The following is a 23,980-nucleotide window of genomic DNA, read 5'->3' on the forward strand; positions in this document are numbered from 1 at the left end:
CTGTGTTCCTGGCATAAATTCAGCCTGGTCATAGTTTAATCTTTATGATGTTATTATAATCTTGCCATATTTTATTTTAAATCTTTGCATCAATATTCATTGGGGAGATTGGTTAATTTTCTTTCTTTGTTAGTTTAGGTATGAAGACCATATTTGTGTAACAGAAGGAATTTTGTAGGACCTTTTCATTTCCTATTTTTTCAAACAGTTTAGGACAGGAATTGTTCTTTAAACTTTTAATAGAATTTGCCTATGGTTCTTTTTCCCTCTGGGAGTTTATTTATAGCTTTCTCTAGGGTAGAGTTAAGTCCTCTTATTTCCTGTTCTGTTAATGTGAGACTGTAATTTAATAATTATTAATAAAGCTTAAATACTTTAGCTACATAATGAGAAAATGGGACTCACTGGCAAAGACCTCAGTGTTGGGAAAGATTGAAAGGAAAAGGAAAAGGAAACAGCAGAGGACAAGATGGATCGATAGTGCCATGAAAACAACAAACACAAACTTGGACAGACTTCAAGAGAGAGTGGAGTCTATTGTGCTATGGTCCATGGTGTCATGAAGAGTCAGATATAACTAAACAACAACAATAACAATAATAAATCTAAAAGGAAGGAGCACAGGTAGATCTACAAAGAATATAAAATCCAACACTCAGCAGCTGAAGAACTTGCTTTTATTGTTGCAAATTTATACTAGGAAGTCAACATTTAATTTTATAATCCATTGACCAGAAACTGTTTATAAAATGTTAAAATCCTTAAGTTGTACATTAATGTCCTATATACCACCCTCCTTCAAGTCTGAAGAAAATTATTATTGAGTTCCATAGTCAGTAGTCTCACTGACAACACTTTCTCTGAAGTCTTACACTTAGCTTAGAATTAATAAAGGCCAGTATCAAACTGACTTGAAACCTGATTGTGTTCCTGGCTCAGGAAAACCTATTGTAAGTCATTTAAATTCTTAGTGAAAAATAAAAAACAAAACCTAAAAGTAGATGCCTTTTTAGATAAAATGAAATAACTTCCCACATAAAGATAAAATGAACTTTTATAAATTTTGTCCAGATTACGGTGAGTTTTCTCAACTATTGTTTTACTTCCAAAACACCTGATCACATTATTACTTGCAAATAATTTACATATAGATTTAAAAAAAATTTTTTCCCAGCATTCAAAACGGTTAAGGAAATCACATAACATTAAAAATTGTGAAAGTACACTGTACATATTGCACCTTTCTGCAAAGCTGGGCAACCATTTTCCCATGGCAAGAAACTACTGAATAAAGTGTGTCTTATATGTATAGGTACTTAATTTTTTCCCTGAAAACGACAATGAAACTAGCAAAATTAGGATTTAATGGATTTCATTCTTTAAGAATTGTTTTTAATAATTTAAGAAGAAAATTCTCAGGTATTGAATAGGTGATGCACAACCTTCTTTCAAAGATTAAAAAGATTCTTAAATTATGCACCATGTTTCCTGGTTACTTTAAGCCTTTCCTCCCTTAATCCCAAATTTAATAACTGTAATTTTAATCTAAAAACAAAGATACCCTCTTGAAACAGCTACTCAATTTAAAATATCTATTTGTAGCTACCTGTTTGTACTTTAACTTACAGAAATGTCTGCATTCAAAAGGGTCTTAATTTTTTCTAGAGCCAAAGTGAACGAAAAACTTGAAAGAAAGCTATTTAAACTATTTTGCAAAAATAAAAACAGTTCCCAAAATGCTTGACAGAAACAAGCTATTCATTCTCATTTGTGTTCCACTGAAGACATTATTGAAACCCGTTCATTTCTTTAGCACAGCAAAAACATATCATCTTATTCCAAATAGTCCACTCTGAAGGTCCTCGGAATGTTTTAAGACTGGCTGTAGCTAGAATTCTGACTTCCATTTGGACCCTGTTCTCCTTCACTGTTCAAGCAGAAAGAAAGACATTAAAAAATTAAAAGTAAAACAGCTTGATAAATCCATTTATTAGTTTTTTTTTAAACTACTGTTGCTAAAACCCTACAAGAGAATTTTATGCAGAATTATTTAAAAATTCAGGCAGTCAATTTTTGGTCTCAGGTTTTTATCTACAAGACAAATTATGGTCAGATCAAAAATGAAAATTAATTTTTTGTTTCATCATGTTAGGTATCCATCAAATGTGGAATAGATCTATCCTAGAAAAAGTTTTCTTTAAAGTTCATTTCTGTCTATCAAATCTTTTCCTACAAACTAACACTATAAAAAACAAGACATGAGTTTCTACAGACAAATATACTGGTCTAGAGACATAATCAAATCACATTTAATAATGAGGTAAATTTTTTATAAATTACAAGAAAAAGAACATACTAAAAATTCAACGTTTTTCCCCCAAAAGTCAAAATAAAACACTGCAAATATTAGAAACTGTGGCAGAAGTTATTGCCTTATCTTGCTCATCACCATCTTGATGATTAAAAGGCCCTATTTATTAGTGGAATATCAACTAATTTTTGTAATCAGTGAACCCAGTCGGTAGCTATTTGATGACTTCTTTTTTGGACAGCTGTATGATTTAATCCTTCCTAAAATTTTTAACATTCATATTTGAGATTATCAGTAAGGACTTGCAAAACTGTCATATAATGTAACAAGATATCATTTAATTGGTTTCTGGTTAACTGACACAAAGAATATGTAGTTTCTTTACTTTTTTCTGCTGTTTGACCTTACCTATCTGTACTGGTTCCTTATTTACACAGTCTTTTTTCTTGGGACCTCACCAACTGACCTACAACACCATTTGTAATGTACACCAAGCCTCTTGTAAGGAATGACAATGTTTTATCGAATCTGAATGATTTTATTTGGGGGAAAGCCAGAAATACTTCAAACACACTTAGCCAATTCATCTTCAAGATTCCATTTAACTGATCATTTTTATTTCATCATCACATTAATGATGCATTGTTATTAGGAATCTCTAACTGTGGGATCATCTTCCCAGTCATTTCCTGGAATACCCATAGGTGGAGGTTCTTTACGATTTATGCTTTTGAAGATGACACGTATTTAATTATAGGCTAAGTCAAACCATCACAGTTTTAGGGAGGCAGTCTGTCCTCAGTTTCAGATAAATCACTTGGATTTACTAGATAGCAAGGGATACTCTTCAGGATGAACAATGTTTCTGGCAAAACTAATCTGGTCACATTATGTTTCAAAAGCAGGGGGAAAATATTTGTATTGAACCAAGACTTGTCTTACTATTACATCTGAAGCAGGTTAGGTTCTGAAAAGCTCTTTGTAGCCCTGTGACTTTTAGAATAGTATGCCAGTAAGGGTTATTGTCACTCCAAAAAAGTATCAAGCATGTGTATCCAAGACTATCATTTATCTCAAATTCAGAAATGCATTAAGTGATGTGAAAAAAAGTGGTGCCCTTGTCTTTAAAGTTATTTTTTCCTAGCACAGCAGGATATTTACAATTCAATTAAGTTTTTAAGTGCCTACTAGGCAGCACTGTGCAAGGCAGACCCAAGACTGGTTGCTGACTTCATGTAATATCATTCTCAGCAGAGCATATGCTATACATACATATAATTATAGCATAAAATAATCCATAAGTGCATTAGAATTGTGTAAGCAAATTGTTACGTGAAATACAAGATGGAGATCATAACTGACACAGAAATTTCAGAAAGTTTCCCAAAGAAGGTTATTTTTCAATTGGGCTTGAAAGGCTGGACTGGAATTCAGTCAGGTAAGACAGGTAGGTAGAACTACATTCCAGGCATAGGAAAATGAGCAAAGGCATGATACCAGAAGGCATATGAAGAGAACAATGGGAAGTCTGTTTTGGCTAGGATGTGTAGGGAGAAGATGGTATATATCCAATATATATATATCGTAGACTACTAACAAATTCTTTAAATCTAAAATTTAGGTAGATCATATTAACTGCTGGATGTTAAGTTCAAAATGATATATATTGGGTAGTCATATTTTGAAGGTTATCTACAATATCACTATCCTGTCTACAGTGAAATTTATTTAAAGATAAGAAAAATTATTAATATATTTGCGAAATATAAATCAAGTGATTTTTTAAAAAAGCAATTTTTACTAGTCACTTATATAGGGGAAATTTTTTAAATAAAAAAAAACTCAACTGTTCAGTATAATTTAATTATAATGTTGTCTGTAAGAGATCATATAAAATGAAACCAGCAATTAAATTCCACAACATACCTGTTTGGAGGTGGTTTTGGTTTAGGCATCTTACTAAGGATTGTTGCCATCTCTTTTCTTTCATCAAAATTCTTCCATTGCTCATACAATTTTAAAATAACCCTGATTATTTCCAAAATCTGGAAAAAAAAATTCCAAGACAGATTACTCAGTAGCTACAGCATATATTTCTATTGTGTAAAGACAACATACAACACACAACCTGTGCATTTGTCAGAACACAGTAAAAAATGCAATATGCCTCTTACCGAGATGAAATGTTACAATGAGGGTCAGAAAACCTTAATGCACTTGAAAGGTTTCTTTTAATCATACTGTTGACAGGTTACTCCTTTCCTCCAAGAATATACTACAGCATTTATTTCTTGCTACCTCCATCTATTTAAGTACTAAATCTACAGAAAAGGCACTATACTTTTTTACTGTAGCCCTTCCAGTCTCAAACCACTTACATGGAAAACAGAAATAACCAAGCAGGCTCTGACTTTATTTCTTAATCACTCTCAAAGTTCATCAACCTGAAACTTCATATTAGCTGTCATTCTTGCCTGAATGACTTTAATCTTTAACACAGCATTATAAATTTCTTTGGTTCTGCTGCCTATCCAAATTTCTAACAGAGTAGGTCTAAAAGGGGAACAGGATACAATTTAAGTATAGCAGTTATTTGGGAAGTATCATTCATTTGTGCATAAATATAAAATATTCAAAAATATATATATATCTGTTTATGTGTACACACACAGAGTGAATAGATAATACAAGGCAAATAGTCTCCAACCAGAAATACTGGTACCCCACCAGTTAGCCCTCAACCAAAAAGGGCAATAACTACACTACAGAATCAACAATAATTTTTTGATGTGTGCTAAATTTCTGTTTCTCAACGCTTTTAACTAATAATCTTCTTACTGAAGTAATTTCAAAAAGATAATGGCTCAATACGCTAAGCAAATAAAACATTAATCTTAAAAAGTTCAAGTCAGCAAACAGGGGAGGGAACACTAAAGAATACCTTCTCCATATCAACAGAAAGCTCTGCAAACCACTGTCGAGCATCTTTCTGTTGTACAACACAGGCTACATGTAGGCAAGCTGGAAAAGAGGGGGAAAAAAGATTTTTAAAAAAAAACTGCACACACAAAAACACATAGACTTACAAATACAGATGAGGTTATTTTCACTTATACTTTCTAATAATATCCCTCAAAAATAAATGAACAAATATGAGTCCTATCTCCCCTTCTAAACAGACATATTAATTACTACCTAAGGGAGTAGCAAAGACCTAAGTCTTGCTCTTCACCACTCTGTACTATCCATGGTGTCTCTGTCACAAGAGGAAGACTGAAAAATAAAATGGGATATAAGCAACTTAGCTATCCCAGAGCAATGTAGTACTCAGTGGCTGACTTGCCTAATGGAATGGTTTTAGTCTAGTACTCAGGAAATTAATCTTGCAATCTGCTTTGGATACAGTAATTGGCAAAAAACGTTCCTTTTAATTTCTTCTAAGTTGTAAAAAACAGCAAAAAAACCCAAAAATAAACAAACCAAAAAACCTTTCTACATAAGCATTGTATAACAAACACTAACATATATGAATAGAGTTCAATGTTGTAACAAATAAAATTAAAGTTAGCCTAAGTGGAGATAGGAGGACTCAAAGACAAACTTTACTGACTTCAGAATTTTGTCTAGGGCTGGTTACAGTTATGGCTAAATCTTGATACTCTGATCTCATCCTAGTGCCTTAAGAACAAATCCCTGATCTGGTGGGGCCCAGATGCCTGCTAGAGTAAAAGGGAAGGACAACGAAGTAATATCATCACTAAACATATACGCACCAAGTCGTATGGCATCTAAATTCTTAGAAAAGTTCAGGGAGTTACAGGAAGAAATAGACAGCAAAACTATACTAGTGGCAGACCTTAACCTTCCCCTCTCTGAACTAGATAAATCTAACCACAAAATAAACAGAGTAAAAGGGAAGAGAATAATCATTTGGTACTATACTGTGTGTGTGTGTTTTTTTTAAACAAATCTCATATTTGATCCTCATAACAACCTGGGGAGGTAGGTACTATAATTATCCTTATTTACAGATAAGGAAACTAAGGCAAACAGAGATTAAGTGACTTGCCCAGCATCACATAGCTAGTAAGTGACTTGAGGCTGGATCTGAACTTAGGTCTAGACAGACTCAACACCCAATGCTCTCCCTTCACTGCACCACCAATTACCTCCAGAAGCCATAATCAAAGGAGGCAGAGAACTAGGTATCAAGGTAATTCATTCACTGCTTAATGTACAGATGAACAAAGGAAAGGGAAGACGGGCTAGAAGGGTTGAGAATAGGAAGACATTCCGAGGTCAAATCTGGGGAGTGGTTAACTAAATGAACAATGGGATCTTGAACCAAATTTGGCTTAAGGAGCTTGTTCTGTGAAAGGCATCAACTTTGATCAAAGGTTTAAAACTTAATGGATAAAAAAACCCCAACCAATTGTTGAAGGGAACTAGACACACTAATGTATTATTCCTCAAGCTGTGAAATGGTCCCACCACCCTGGAAACCAATTTGGAATTATGCCTCAAAAAGTTATTAACTTGTGCATACTCTCTGAACCTACTACTAGGCTTATACTTTCCTAAAGAGATCAAAGATTTTTTTAAAAAAGGACTTACACAAAAAAATTTATAGCAGCTCTTTTTGTTATAGCAAGGAACTGAAAAATAAGGAGACACTTATCAACTAGGGAATGACTAAACATGCCATGGTATGTAAATGTAATTGAATTTTACTGCATTCTAAGAAATGATGGGACAGTTGCAAAGAAACATAGATTAGACTTGTATGAAATGATACAGAGTGAAGTGAGCAGAATCAGGAGAAAAGTTTATATAATTACAACATTGTAAAGAAAAACAAAGAACTCTGATCAATGCAATGACTAACCATGACTTAAGAGGAGTGATGACAAAGCATGCTGCCCACTTTCTGAAGACATGATGAACTCAAGATGTGGAATGAGACATACATATTTGGACAAAGCCAATGTGGGAATCTGTTTTGTAACAAGTGTTATGTTTTTCTCCCTGGCCCCACCCTCCCCATTTTTTGAGGAAGGCGAGATTGGAGAGAGGGAGACAGTGATGGGTTATTAAAAGAAAGAGGGTCGGGCGGAGCCAAGATGGCAGAGGGAAAGCAATGCCTGGCTTGAGCTCTCCCTCAAACCCTCAAAATACCTATAAAAAATGGCTCTAAACAAATTCTAAAGCAGCAGAACCCACAAAAAAACAAGAGTAAAACAAATTTCCAGCCCAAGACAACCTGGATGCCTGATCGGGAAGGTATATCGCGCTGGGTGGGGAGAGGAGCACAGTTTGGCGTGGGCCACAGCAAACCTGGAGCAGGCCTCAGAGGACTGAATCACGGGCAGCTGTGGTGGTTTCCATACTTCTCAACCCACAAACACCAAAGACAACTTAGGTCAGTGGGAAAAGTCTGTGACTGCTGTGAGAGAAGAAGCTAGGTCTCAGCCACCCCCAGGGCAGCGGCTGCCTCCTGAGCTTCTGGCCCACAGACTGAGGGGGAATTGAATGGCTGATCAGAGGGGGATTGCAAGGATGTCTTTGCCAGTGCTGAGGCAGGAATCTCTTGCTTTGCCCATGCTTGGATCTGGGTCAAAGTTCTGAGGGGCGGTCCTGGGGCAAGGAGGTGGTGGTGGAGAGGAAACACCTCGCTCCTTATCATAGCACCTTGGAAGAAACGAATATTTTCAGGTCCCTAGAAGTATCTCTGAAAACAGCTGTACAAACCCCCAAAGCTTGGGACAGGACATTCTCCACATTGGAAACAGACTCTTACCTTAACAAAGAGTTTAAAACTCAAGTAATTGGCTGGGTTCATGAGCAAGCAGTGCAAAAGAGTCAGACTATATTATCTTACTTTGGTGACAAAGAAGATCAAAACATACAACCAGAAGAAGACAACAAAGTCAAAGCTCCTACATCCAAAGCCTCCAAGAAAAATAGGAATCAGTCCCAGGCCTTGGAAGAGCTCAAAAGGGATTCTGAGAAGCAAGTAAGAGAAGTAGAGGAAAAACTGGGAAGAGAAATGAGAGTGATGCAAGAAAATCATGAAAAGCAAGTGAACAGCTTGCTAAAGGAGACCCAAAAAAAGACTGAAGAAAATAACACCTTAAAAAATAGCCTAACCCAAATGGCAAAAGAGGTCCAAAAAGCCAATGAAGAACAGAATGCCCTAAAAAGCAAAATTGGACAAATGGAAAAGGAAGTCCAAAAGATTACTGAAGAAAATACTTCCTTAAAAATTAGAATAGAGCAATTGGAAGCTAGTGACTTTATGAGAAATTAAGACACTGTAAAACAAATCCAAAAGAATGAAAAATTAGAAAACAATGTGAACTATCTCATTGGAAAAACAACTGACCTGGAAAATAGATACAGGAGAGAGAATTTAAAAATTACTGGACTATCTGAAAGCCATGATCAAAAAAAGAGCCTAGACATCATCTTTCAAGAAATGATCAAGGAAAACTGCCCTGATATTTTAAAACCAGAGGGCAAAATAGAAATGGAAAGAATCCACTGATCTCCTCCTGAAAGAGATCCCCAAAGGAGAACTCCTAGGAATACTGTAGCCAAATTCCAGAGTTCCCAGGTCAAGGAGAAAATATTACAAGCAGCCAGAAAGAAACAATTCAAGTATTGTGGAAACACAATCAGGATAACCCAAGATTTATCAGCTTCTACATTAAGGGACCACAGGGCATGGAATATAATATTCTGGAGGGCAAAGGAAAGAGGATTACAACCAAGAATCACCTAGCCAGCAAAACTGAGTATAATTCTTCAGGGGAAAAAATGGTCATTCAGTGAAATAGAGGACTTTCAAGCATTCTTGATGAAAAGACCAGAGTTGAATAGAAAATTTGACCTTCCAATACAAGACTCAAGTGGAACATGAAGAGGTAAACAGGAAAGAGAAATCATGAGACTTATTAAGGTTGAACTGTTTACATTCCTGCATGGAAAGATGGTATTTGTAAATCATGAGACCTTTGTTAGTATTAGGGTAGTTGAAGGGAAAAAATTATGTGTATGTATGTATATATATATAGATAGATACATAGATAGAGGGCACAGGATGAGTTGAAGATGAAGGGGTCATATCTGGAGAATAAAATTAAGGGGTGAGAGAGGATTATACTAGAAGGAGAAAGGGAGAGGTAGAACAGGGTAAATTATCTCACAAAAAAAAAAAAACCAGAAAAGAAAAGGCTCTTATAGTGGAGGGGAAACAGGGGAAGGTGAGAGGGAAAGAGTGAATCTTATTCTCATAGGATTTGACTTAAGGAGGGAATAACATACACACTAAATTGGGTATGGAAATCTGCCTTACCCTACAGGAAAATAGGAGGGGAAGGGGACAAGACAGTAGGGGGATGATAGAGGGCAGATTGGAAAAGGGGGTAATCACAAGCAAATACTTCAAAAGAAAGAACAGAATAAATGGGGGGGCAGGATAGGATTAAGGGAAATAGATTTAGTTTTTCACAGCATGTCTACTATGGAAGTATTTTGCATAACTGCACATGTATAGCCTATATTGAGTTGCTTGCCTTTTCGAAGAGGGTAGGTGGGGAGGGAGGAAGGGAGAAAATTTGGAACCCAAAGTTTTAAAAACACGTTTTAAAAAAAAATGTCTTCACATGCAACTGGGAAATAAGAAATACAGGAAATGGGGTACAGAAATCTATACTGCCCTACAGGAAAATAGAAGGGGAAGGAGATAAGAGAAGGAGGGAAGAAAAAGAAGGGAAAGCAGACTAGGGGAAGGGGTATTCAGAATGCTTGGCATCTTGGGGTAGGGGGAGGGGTGAGATGGGGTGAAAATTTGGAGCTTAAAATCTTGAGGAGGTGAATGTTGAAAACTAAAAATAAATAAATTTATTAATAAAAAAAAGAGGGTCATCGAAATATTTTTTAAAAAATTCATAGAAGACTGAGCCAAGATGACAAACTAAGAGGAAGCAATATAGCCCAGCTCCCTCCACAACTACTCCAGCAACAATCTAAGAATACCAAACTGTTTAGTCATTAAAAATCAAAGGAGAAATTCCAGGGGGTCATCTTTCCAGCCTAAGATCACAAATTCAACCTACAATCAAGTGAACAGGCAGAAACTGTTGGACAGGGGTGGGCCAGATCATGGACTCAGTACCCAGAGCTCTGAGCTAGTCCTGCAGTATGGGTTGGCCACAGCTGATTTTAGACTTAGCTTCAGGCTCAGGCAGGCAGCATAAAGTCTCCCAGAGTATCCAGGATCACAGATTCAGGCCCCCGATGTTCCATTAAATCAGCAACAAGGCGCTGACTGGACTAGGTTAATGGGCAAAGATAAAGAAAACGAACTATTATGATGCCAGGGATGCCCAAGACTCAAACTCAGAAGAGGAGATTAACTCCCAAACAGCCACAAGATCAACCGTAATTTCTAGAAGCAACAATGAAGAAATTTTAATGACTCCATGAGACAACAAGAAAAATTAAAGTCAAAAGACTGATTAAAAAAAAAAAAACTGGCCTGCAAAACAGATCAAGGAGAATTTAATAACAGGACTCCCTGAAAATCATGACAAAAAAACAAAACAAAACAAGCAAACAAACAAACAAACAAAAAAAACCCTAGACATCACATTTTAAAAAATCACGAAAGAAAACTGGTCAAATATCTTAGAATCACAGGGCAAACTGCAAACAGACTTACCGATCAACTTTTGAAACAATCCCCAAAATGCAAACTCCCAGGAATAGCATAGCTAAAAACCCAAAGATTTTAGGTCTAAAAAGTTTTTTTGTAAGCAAACAGAAGAGTTCACAGCCAAGACCACATATGATTCAGTAGCTACCACTATAAAGAAGTGAAAAGCACAATATTCCAAAAGGCAAAAAACTGAGTATAATCCTACAGCAGAAAAAATTGATCATAAATGAAATAGAGGTCTTTCAAGCATTCCTGATGAAAAGAAACTGAGTAGATTGAATAGAAACTCTAAAATGCAAACATGGGAATAAAGAGAAACATTAAAAGGTAAACATGAGTGAGTAATCATAAGGATGAATGATTTACATTTCACTATGTGAAATTTGTCATATAAATGGGTTCACCACAAAATAAAGAAATAAACTTATGTCTACTCTTACCTACCTAAAGCTATCATAAAAGGAGGATACAGCAGGCAAAGATCTGTTCTGTAGGTATCATTGACTATCCTCCTATACAAACATAAATAATAGTTATTATTGAAAAGAGAAACACAACATATGGTTTGTACATTTCCTTTCAGGGGGGGACTTTATTTTCATCTTCTTATACAAAACTAAGTGTCTTGTCTAAATGAAGCTTCAGACAGAAGATGGACATTGGAGCTATAGAGATAAGTAAACAAAAAGTCACTTCAATGGTACTTTTAGTGACTAAATTTAGGTCCTGATAAAAGTGTTGGGTTTTTTTTTTAAATAAAAAAAGGATAAAATTTAAAAAAATACACTATATATGTGTATGTATATATACATATATGTATAGTTTTCAAATTTTCAAGAACAAAATAAAATGGATATTTACAAATTATTACACAGTATACTTGAATATATTTTGGATATAACTAAAAAGGTTCTGATTATCTTACAGGCAATTTTCATTTTATAGTGTTGAAAAGGTAGTTATATATTTAACAGGAACAAACTTGAATATGTTTTGGATATAAGTCTAAAAATGTTCTGATTATCTTACAGGCAATTTTCATTTAATAGTGTGAAAAGGTAGTTACATATTTAATAAGAACAATTAACATTAACATTAGGTAATTAAAATTATTTCTATTTTTAGTATGTATACTATTTAAATACTAGAGAAGTTCAACTCAACAGCTATAATATATTGTAATTAAACAAGTACTTATGAATTTCACCCATAAGAACATTTTGCTAGCTTCGTAAAAAAAACAAAACATGAAATCTTCACATAGTTGTTAACCTTCCTATCTAATCACATGTTACACTATTGATAACTTCTGTTCTAATTACCATGCAAGGGGAAGCAACATGTCTTCTTGGCCCATGTCCTGCACATACTGGAGCAAAGGTCTATAAGGATGATACACTATCAAGCAACAATCCTAGAAACAGTTTGAAAAATATGTGTATGTATAGTCAGATTTATTACAACATAGAAACATACTAAAACCCACTTGAATCCTAAATTTTTAAAAATGAATTTGGGATTCCTCTAAGTCATGTTTGCTTCCCTTTTAGTCTAAAAATAAGAGTATGTCAGCCCTAAGCTCTGCTTAAATAGTGAAGGTAGTACTCTCTCTGGAATATACCTTGGTAAATCGGTTGGCAGTCAGTCAGCATCCATTCCCTTAGAGACTCAAAGTGTCACATCTGCAACACACTAAAACCTCTTATTAGCCTATTAAGCCACAATTTCCAACTGGAGGAACAGAATTCTGCCAAGACATAATCTATCTTTACATGACACCACACATATACTCAAAACTGTGCAAATAATTTCAGTGGTTTAATGTCTTAACTGGTTTGCTTTTCATTATTTTACTATCAATGACAATAGTACAAAAAGTTTTCCGAAGCTCATCTAAAAAATACAAATGAAGAGCATTTTGTAGTCTCCAGAGATGTTGTGGATTTCGGTGCTACCAGGCCACTCAAAACTACCTTTGCTATCACAAATCGTTTGGGGGCTTTATAAAGAGCCACCTGCATGTACCTCTCCTTAAAATTCAGATTCCCTAACACTTTGGTTTTTAAAACTTAACTTTTAATTCTTTTGTTACTAGGGGAAATATATAAGCACTTACCATTAGTTCTAAAAGGTAGAATTCACATTCTAATATCTGTTTAAAAAAATAGGATTTTATCAAATTTTCACAAGATCATAAATTAGATATAACATGCCTACTTCATCTTTAGTAACAGCATATGGACATATTGTATTTTATTGCATGATACTGAAAGAAAATGAGAAGAAATAAAAATATTACTTTAATATAACCTTTCTGATTATGCTTAGAAAGTTATTTCAGTCTTCATGGAATGCTTTCTTATGAAATATGTCTGTCCTATAGGTACTTTTGTTTTATACTTTAAAATTATGTTATATGCAGGACTTCAGATATTTCCAATAACCTGTCTGCTCAGGGTATCCTGAAATGCTACAGTCCATAAGCTAACTCATTATTATGAATCAACAATTAGCAATGTTTCAAATGTTACACTTTAAAATTGTAAAAGGAAATACTAAAAATGAAAAGGAACCAGGTAATAACCCCCAAACATCCATAATTTCATCAGTATAGGTATTTCCTCCACTAATGCAAATCACAGCCTTTTACACATCCAGGGCAGACAATCTTTATGAGTTGATGCAGCCAAAAAAAATCCATCACCTGATGGCTACTAAATTTCTGGCGATATGTATCTTCAAATTTAGCTAGGCTTGTTTTTGGTAACAGATACACATTCCATTGGTAGGTATGTACTCAAAACTTTTCAAGTTCAGCAGGACCTGCAAGAGCTTATACTCTAATTACATAACTTTAAAGAACTTAGGGTCAGATCCATGCCAGGAAGAGGCACGTGAAATCTACAGATGCATGAAATCTTGCTCAAGAGCTAAAAAGATGGCTAGAAGGACATTCACAGTAATCCACTGTATTAAGACAATGGATATAGAAAAAAGTTATAAAAGTATTCACAAGGCTAACTACTGTCCTGAAAATTTTTTATATGTAGAAACTCTCCAGCTTAAACTCAGACTTCTATAATCTTAATTTCTATAGTTTTACACTTCTTAGAATTGTTCTTTCTATAAGAAAGATAGTTATTCCAACATAATATAATTCCGATATGTGGTCTTATTTTATATAGTATACTTACATGGTTCATCCTATAAGGGAATTCCTTTGGAAAGGCATATGAAAATCTAGTTTTTACTGCAGAAAACAAACAAACACCAACTTAAACTGGGATAGTATTAAATAAAAATTGAACCAAAAGTTCTTTAAGACACTGGAACGTAGAGAGGCATTTCAGAGCAAAAAGAGCTAAATGGTCCAGTCTACCTATGCCTGGGAGGAGAATTAAACTTAATTTCTATATCATGCAAATTCATAAATAATATAGACTTCATGAAATTCAAAGACTTAATTTAAGCTTCAAATATTCATTTCCTTCAAATTTATGATACTGTCTTTTTGGATCATGGTAGCAACTTTTACAGAGCTTCCTCATGTAACATTCTGCTTGAAATTCATGGTAAATTGAGATTATTTCATATGGATCTTACGCAAATGGCTTAAACTCTCTGGGTCACAGTTATTTCATCTGTGAAACACTGGAATCAAATTAGATGATCTGAGCTCTAAAATTCTAAAATTTGAGTATCCAATGACTTATCAGAATGAATAAAAATACTCTGAATTTTTATATACTTACTGATAACTGTAACATTCCTACTGGTCATCAATCATTACTGAATATTTCTTTTAGGCAAAATCCTCAACATTAAAGATTTAGACCTCTTGTTTGGGTATGGGAAATGAGACTGGGAAATGTACACTTTATCATTTTGCCATTAAATTATAATAGTTGATATAATATTCAAAATAATCATGCAGTAGTATTAAAGTAAAAGTAATATTTTTCCTTGTAAATATAATATCTTATAAAACCCCCAATCTTCTTCAATAATGCTACTCAAAAATTTTATAACTTTAGTTTTTGGTATTAGAAATATAAACATTATTGATTTCACAGACAAAGTGCTCTACATTAATATTTTAAAAATCGGATTTTTCCAGATGATTATTCAATGCTTTGATAACATATGAAACACAGGTTGAAGAACCAAGCAACTGTGCTCATCATCTGCCTAATGATGAAATAAAAATCAGTCTTATAACATCCATCCACTGCTCCTAGTTCTGCCCTTCAGAGACAGGCAGAACAAACCTAAGCTTTCTTCTACAGTATCTGATAATAATAATTATATTATTTTACCTATAACAGCTACCATTTATGTAGCACCTATCATGTCCTGCAGGCACTGTGCTACGTGCTTTACAAATATCTCATTTGATTCTCACAGCAACCCTGAGAAGTAGGTGCTATAAGCTCCCTCTTAAGCCTTCTCCAGGCTAAACACCACCAGTTTCTTGAAATGATTTTCAGATGACTCAGTAAATAGTCCCATTACTATCCTGGTTGCCTTCCTCAGGACAAACTCCATGTCACTGTTCTTTCTAAAATGTGCCCAGGATACAACATCACATGTGGTCTGACCAAGGTAGAGGAAAGAGGGACTATTATGTCCATAAAGATGGTCACTATTACCTCTATTAACGTCACTCAGGGTAATGTTTTTTGGAGGTTAAATCAAACAAAACTCCTTCTTAAACAGATTTTGAAGGTAAAGAAATGATCCTAAAATCTGGCTAGTGGGGCTTCAAAAAAAAGATCCTTTCTGTTTCTCCCTGTGGAGAGCAGAGCAGCAGAGAGCATTCAACCTCTGACCAAAAAGTTATAGGCAAAATAATTAGTAAATAAAAATAGTATACCACATCCTTAAAGAAAAATGCAACCTGGTTAGACATTAGGAGATAATAGAATGCATTTCAGGTAAATAAGACTTATGAACTATGTTTTCCCTTAAATTAATATACAGTTTCTCTGAATTGATTTTTGCTGGACCTAAAATTCTGACTCATTTTTTATCTTGTCCAATTCTACCCAAAGTATTGTCACTGATATATCCCTAAAGGGTTAAAAAAAAACAAAAGAAACCCACTAAATTTTTTAAATTTATCAATGGCTAAAAACAAAAATACTTCTTTGTAAATGCAGGAGACTTACAGTAACTCATTCATATCTCCAAACCTTAATGTGTGACAGTGCCCCATAAAATGAAGAATGATTAGATCCTCTAAGTCTTTCTTGAGAAGTAGCTTCTTGGCAGATTTTTTTTTTGTACTTACATACAGAAGTAGCAGCAGAAATCAACCTTGTATTTGAAACTACTCCAAATTCCTTTAAGAAAAAAAAAAAAGAGTTAAGGAGACCATGTACTTAGTCAAAGTGATCACTACACGGGTATTTTACAGCTCTGATACAGACTATGTTTTTCATTTTCTTACCAGATGTAGATATACTGTTCCTATTTATTTTTCCCTATTTTGAGCTTTGAAGTGGTTATCATGAACCTTCACATGGCATTCATATCTGTACTCATCATGAGTTAAATATAATACAAAGAAAAACTACACAATATTTAATACTAGTTAAAGATATAAATTAGGATGAAAACCATGCTTTTTTACATATAATTACAATGTTGTTTTAACAAACAGCAAGGCTAATCTACCTCAATTCCTGTGAAAACAATTTTTATTTTCCTTGGTTGAAATAAATATTAAATATGTCTCTTATCCAATTGAAATGGGATCAAGTTACGTAAGTATTATTTAATAATGAGAAACTTTAAAGAGTATTTTATATATTCAATCTCAAATGATTTTTACAATTATTATCCTCTTTGAACAGATGAAACATATAGAAGTGCCTTGTCCAAGATAACCCAGGTTCTATTTCCAGAGCTATTACTGGGTAGATTTTCCCATTTCTTTTTGATGCTTCATAAAATGTATTTTATATTAAAGTGTCATATTCTTCCAATGATTTAAGAATAAAACTAAACATATAATCCGGATTCAACTAGAGCCTAAATAACTCAATGCTACTTCATCAATCTATACTATGTATATCATCACATTCTTTTCTCAAATGAACATCATAAAGCTCTAATAATCACATAGTGACCACATAGTACACTTCTTAGATAATTTACTGAATATAATGGCCAGTATACTTGACTCCAGCAGAATAGGACAAGATAGAAAGATATGAGCATTCTAATTCACAGAAGATTTTACTTATACAAGTATCAGAAATAGTAGTCCTACGTTTCAGGCAACTATCTTAAGAAGGAGTAGAAAAAAGGACCAAGTTAATCTTTTCGTCATACTCACTGTAATATGAATATACATCCATAAAGTAAAGACTTACATGATTAAATCTAAAATACTATAATTACAGCTGAATTATCAAAATAAAATAATGAAAATGGCCACAAGAAAGTCTTATAACAAAAGATGTTTGATAAAGATAAATAAAAATCCTTAAGTGATAGTATGATATGGTACAGAGTTATGAAAAAAATTCCATCATGGTCTTTCACATGGTGGAAGTAAAGTTTCATGTTAGTAAGTTCTGAAGACCTGGTAAATAACGTCTTTTCTTTTTCACTAAATAACTATGTCAAAAGGCTATAAAGTAAATAGGAGATATACTTCACATAGCTTCTCCCTAAATTAGTAAACCCAACCACAACGCTATAAAACTCAGAATATTTTGTTGTATTTCAAATGATTTACTAACACAAAATTAAAATACTCCTACCTCTACTTTGGATGCCAAAAATACACATGTAGGTGCCATTAATACAGGATCTATACTTTTCAAGGAATATCTAAAATGTCAATCAGAGATATACATTATTCATAGAAAAGCACAAGTAACATAAAACTAACCAGACTTATGCTAAGAAAAAAACCAAGGGACTCATTTCAGAAATGTAAAATTATTTTATATTAAAATTCAATAGCATTAGATACTAATGATTAAAAAAATCTATTAATCTTTGTAAAAAAAAAAGTTCTATCACCACAGAAACAAAATAAATAGTCCTACCTGGCATAGAACCTTTTGAAATAGACTGTAGCAGTGGCAATAACTTGCTGTCTTAATTTAAGATGCTCACCTAATGCTTGAATAACTTTAAGAAAAAAGTAAAAAAAAAATTATAACATGGTAATGACAAAACACATTAAAAAAATGACAAAAGAGGTTTTAAGTCATAGCTACAATCATTTTCAGTACAAATAGAACGCTTATGCTTCCTAGAGAGCTCTGCTTTCACCAAAGTAGAGTAATGTCAATAGATAAAAGTTCTATATTAAACTTAATAACCTATATAAACTAGGCAAACCAATCATCCTCAAAATACCTTGGCTTGCTTATTTTTTACAATGAAAACAACTTACAGGGTCTTGGGGGAATTTAATGTTTTTAAATTGCATTCACAATTCCAAATATAATTAATAACAACTTTATTTAACTTCAAAGTTTATAAGGTACTTCTTACAACTGTGAGGGAGGTGTGCAAATACTGTTATCCTCATTTTACAGGTAAGTAAACTGAGTCTTAGAGAGGGTTAGTGATTCGCCCAAGTTATATACCTAAGGGTTGGAGCCAGAATTTGAACCCAGGTCTCCTGACTTCACTGCAAACTCTATATTATATGAAAAACAGAAGAAACCACTGTGAAGAAAATGTTTTGAGTTAAAATCAATGAAAATAATTATGTGATATCTATTTTTTAAAAAACTCATAGAATGGTGTTGTAGAAACTGTATTTTTCAGCTAGTCAACAAAACACCCTGGTAGCTCTTATGAAGCCTCTAAGTAATACACATATTTGTGTAAATATGCATTAGTCAAGAGAGAAGATAAAGAGGGGCAGCTAGGTGGTGCAGTGAATAGAGAACCAGCCCTGGAGTCAGAAGGACCTAAGTTCAAATGTGGCCTCAGACACTTGACACTTAGTAGCTGTGTGACCCTGGGCAAATCACTTAACCCCAACTGCCATGGGGGGAAAAAAGAGAGAAGATAAAGAAAAAGCAAGTAAAAAAAATGCAAGTGACATTATATATTCTGGAAAGATAAAAGAATCTGAGATGTACTGCTATTCTAGAACAGGAAGCATGCTAGCAGGGCAGGGCATGCCCAAATGATTGACTTGCCTTGTCTGAGTCCCCAGATTAGCTCACAATGCCTAGGACAGGTGTAGCCCAGTGTTTTCCATTCAGTTGCATTACCTGTGACTGTGCTAAGAGGTACTGACAGGTATAAAGCCTCAGAGGTGTTCTGCATGAAAACTCAGAGGCAAGAAGTAGGTAGGCAAAGCAGAAGCAGTCAAGAGTCTAAGAACCAGGCCAGAATCCTTTCTGACACTTTCAGGTAAGGCTGTTAACTCCTTTTTTTGGCTCACATTTGTAGCTTTCCTCATCCCTTACCTTTTTTTTTTTTTTTTAAAGAAAAAAGGATTAGAGGTAATTTGCAGTTAGAATTGGTACCTTTGAAATAGCAAATCTAGAGCTTAAATATGGCTCCAGACTTACTTACATCCTTCACTATAGCAGTTAGTAGGAAAGTAGAGAGCCAACACTGAGATTATCTAGTTTATCTATTGTAAAGGTCAACAGTTGTCTCAGTGAAGGATAAGAAGATAGCCGCTTTGGTTGGATCACGACAATTACAGGTACTGACCACAGAACACCAAAGACTTACATTTTGGGTTGCAGAGATAAAATTAAAGCTCCCCATCTAGTACTGTACATGAAATGCCACAGCTAAGGATTTTGGAGACAAATCTTTTGATATTGTGTGGCAATTCTTTTTAAAAGCTTTCAAATCAACCCAGCAGGCTTTTAGCATATACTACACAGGCACAACATAACATTAATTTTAATGACTTTATCTCTTTTGGAAAGCTTTCACGTAGGAAAAACTCCACTTTGCTGTCTATATTTAGGAGTCTAGGTATACTCCAAATATGACAGACAACATTCCTCTAACAAACTTCCACAGGTTGAGAATTTCCCCACAAGGATAAACCATTTAGAGATTATCTTTGAAGTACTGGTTACAAAACAAAACAAAAAAAATCTCAATTTAGAAAACTTTAAAACTATGAAAAGTACCATAAACACATATAAGTTATAAATACATAAATAAAAATTGTAAGTATGGCTTGAAATGGCTATGTAAAAAAATATTAATTCAGATAGGATCAACTTTATTATTTAGACAAAACTGAAAATAAAATAATTTTTTACCATTCGTAAAAAATATCTGCAGTTTCCAATACTCTTCTTCTGAGAGAAACTTTAAGTCCTTCTGGCGTTCCTTCAACAGATCTTGTTTATCCAAAATCCATTGTAAACTAAAAAACAAGACACTAAAATGTGCTACTGAACATCTACTAAGGCAGTCAAAATAACATTTTGAAGTTAAACAGGCTGCCAGTATTTTCTGAAGCACACTTTGTGTGCAAGAAGCATTCTTGGGAGAAAATATTTTTCTCAAATGTTTTAAAACTTAGACATTTCAAAATATTCTGATCAATATGGGAAATGTTATCTATTCTTGCTAATCTTCATCTTACCGTTTTCCCTCAGCTACTTATGTTTAAGTCTAGTATGATTAAATCCTGTTCCCAATCCTCCAACCCCCACCCGTTTTAAAGATTCTCATCATACTGATAGAGAAAAAAGTTTTTTTTAGCATTCATCGTAACAGCTGAAAGGTACCTGAGAAGTTATGATGTCCAATCTTCTCATTTTATAAATGAGGAAACCGGGACCACCAATGGTATTAAGTGACTTATAAAAGACCACACAAGTAACAAGTAGTGGAACTTGGATTTGAATTCAAGACCTTTGTCTCCAAATCTACCATAGTCTCTCAATCAAAAAGCTGGGCCTCTCGGAGGGATATGGTTACAACTATACACATAAATGAAACTGACAATGCCTTAAGGGTTGTAGCTTGATATGTAACAAACCTTTAACACATTTTAAAAGAATTTACAACACTGTATATTCTGCTTGATTTATTTTCATTGACATATAGCTCATAGAAATATAAACATCTAAACTATTTTTCTTTTGTTAACTTGTCAAATACAGCACCACTATTTTTTAATAGCTACTTTGCAAGCTCTGCATCAGATTAGTAGTCACTTTCCATTTAAAAAACAAATCTACCACTTATTCCTTCATGTCTTTTGTTCAGTCCCTGTCTGACTCTCTGGGACCCCTTCGAGGTTTTCTTGGCAAAGATACTAGAGTGGTTTGCCATTTCCTTCTCCAGCTCATTTTACAGATGAGGAAACTGAAGCAAACAGGGTTAAGTGACTTGCCCAGGATCATATAGCTAGTAAGTATCTGAGTCCTTCCTGACTCTCTCCACTGTGCCACCTAGCTGCCCCAACAACTTTGTAAACTCTGCATTTGAGATAAGCAGTCACTTTCCATTAAAAACAAAACAAACAAAAAAAACAACTTACTCATTCATGTCTTTCATACACTATTAATATTAGCAAGAAGACTGCTTTTCTCTGGAAACTGATATTGCTTTATTGTAGATGGTACCAACTAGCTCTTCAAAGTTGATCTTAGGAAAAACAAACAAAAAAGCCTAAGTCTATCTAGAAGACCTCACTTCTCTACAATCTTTACCTTGAAAATGTTTATTCATTCCTTAGAAAAATATTTCATCGAACAAAAGATGATGCAATTTTAAAGTTACTTAATCAGACTTAGAGATTCACAGAATGGCTTTATATGAAAAAGAAAAACTTTTTTTGCAAACAAGTTTTTCAAAATTCCTGTTCAATTCTTTATGATTCAGGGGTCAAACTAGAGGGAAGAGCTGTGAGTAATGCTCTCTGTGATCGAAGTTAAAGTGATGAATAATTTTTGTCCATCCAAATTCGGTTTTCTAACTTACAGAGAAGGAAAAATTGCTTCTCCCATTTCCTTTCTCATAATTATCTACTTGATTACAATTGTATTCTCTTCATTACTGACAAAAAGGGCAGAAGAAATATAAAATAGTAAGGAACATATCCATATATAGATTTCTAAATGTATATAGGCTGGTATATGTGTATATATGTTTATGTAAAAGTACATATACAGATGGGCTGGCCTAGAACACCCTAATTACAGAGATCCTTTCGAAAAGGATACTTAACCATATAGAAGAGCTGGTTTTTAAATTCTTGCTGTCACATCCTGGGGCCCTAGCCAAGTTACTTAAAGTCTTAGCTGAAGCACTCTCATCTATCTAAAGGGATAATGCTTGCCATTGGGGTAGGAGTGCGTGTGTGATTAATCAACATGAAATAATCGTTTAGGGAGCTCCTGGTGTGGAAACTCCCTCCAAAGATATGCTAGTATTTCGTAAGCTTTGAGAATTGCCTGGGGTCACTGAGAAACTATTTTTTTACACAGCTAGTTTGCCCAAAGGCTGGACTTGATCCCAGGTCTTCCAGATTTCAAATCCTGCCCTCTATCCTCTACACTAAGCGGCCTCTCAATACCGGCCCATTAGAAGAAGCAATTCTTCTCCCCTCCCGGGATGGCTGTGGGACACAAGAGATAATGTATGTAAATCCCTTTGTAAATAGCAAAGGACTACTACGCAAATGAGGGGTATCCCCCAGCTTCTAGGGAGACAAAAGATCTCAGCACAAAAGTGCAGGCGATGGAGGTGTCGCAGAAAGCAGTTGTCTCAGTAACAGTTTTCAGGAAGGAACTCCTGGGCAAGCAGGAACAAGCAGACCCTCCTCGAGACCACTTAATATTCCTCGGGATGGCAGACGGATGACAAAAGGCCGCGCTTCCATCCCAAGGAGGAATCCCTCGGCCGACTGGGCCACCATCTGATGGCCCCCCATCCTGCTCCCCTCTCCCTAACAAGACCTGCGCTGACCGCTCGGATTCCTCCGCTCCCCACCCTGGGACAGGCTCCTCCTCCGCCGTCCCTCCCGGCTCTCCTTCACCTTTCCGGCCCCCACACCTTCACTCCCCCGGGTCTGGGAGCAGCCACCTCCGCCCGTACTCAGCCAGGGCCGGGGGAAGCAGAAAGGCACAGGATGAAGGAAAGCCCTGCTCCCTCTCCGGGGCACCCCCCCAACCCCGCCTCCCGCTCCAGCCCCTGCCCCGAGGGACGCGGACGAGGCTGGGGGCCGGAGGGCGGGAGGAGCCGCAGGCCCGTCCCCGGCACGGAACAGAGCCCGTCCGGGGACGGGGAAAAGGGGTCCACTTACTAGTGGGAGCTCTGCCAGAAGTTCCCTGCCATGGAGAGCGGCTTCCCCGAGGTGAAGAGCACCAGGCGACCGAGCGACCATAGACCCCGCCAGCGCCCGGCCAGCCGGCCCCGCTCCGCTCGGCTCCGCGGCGGCGGCGGCGGCGGCGGGAGCGAAAGGAAGCCGAGAGCACCCGTCCTCCTCGGGGCCGCCCGGCAACACACCGCCGCACAAAGCCGTTCCCACAGACACAAGTTCCGGTCCGGCCGGGCGACACTAGAGCGAGAGCCGAAGAGGGAGAGACGAGGGGGCGGGGCCGGCGGAGAAGGTGCCGGAGCTCTCGTGGGCCGAGCCGTGAGGGCAGGTCTCGCGGGAAGCTTGCAAGCGACCGCCGATCTGGAGCCGCTGAAGCTAGCAGCCACTGCGCAGGCGTCCCCATACTGGGTCTCTCCTTCACCTCTTTCCCCGCCCTTGCGCTCACTTTTGCGCGTGCGCTTGCGCGTTGCTCACCTTGATGTGCATGTGGAGCGGTACCAAAGACTCCGACGTGGGGAGCGAAGCGAAGGAGGGTTTGGGTGCCCTGGACCTGCTGCTTTGAAAAAAGGAAGGCTTCCTTGTACACAGTGGCACACAAGGGTAAGATAGCGTGGGGACAGCTGGGTAGTGGAGTGGATAGAGCACCGACCCTGGAATCAGGAAGACC

At 35.9% G+C, this 23,980-nt stretch overlaps 1 protein-coding gene across 1 annotated transcript; it reads right to left on the minus strand.

Annotated features, from left to right (window-relative positions):
* Positions 1-660: 660 nt before the first annotated feature.
* CCNC (cyclin C) lies at positions 661-23,420 on the minus strand. Its single transcript, XM_027856070.1, has 12 exons — positions 23,299-23,420; positions 20,300-20,406; positions 18,092-18,176; positions 17,801-17,870; positions 16,321-16,372; positions 14,225-14,280; positions 13,147-13,182; positions 12,353-12,444; positions 11,475-11,542; positions 5,253-5,332; positions 4,238-4,356; positions 661-1,927 (listed from the first exon to the last, which is right to left on the minus strand). Exons 1-12 carry the CDS (start codon positions 23,328-23,330, stop codon positions 1,873-1,875), a joined length of 852 nt encoding a protein of 283 aa, XP_027711871.1. The 5' UTR covers positions 23,331-23,420; the 3' UTR covers positions 661-1,872.
* Positions 23,421-23,980: the final 560 nt, after the last annotated feature.

The sequence above is a fragment of the Vombatus ursinus genome, unplaced genomic scaffold, assembly GCF_900497805.2.
Source record: "Vombatus ursinus unplaced genomic scaffold, bare-nosed wombat genome assembly UNPS02000582.1, whole genome shotgun sequence".
Classification (NCBI taxonomy): domain Eukaryota; kingdom Metazoa; phylum Chordata; class Mammalia; order Diprotodontia; family Vombatidae; genus Vombatus; species Vombatus ursinus.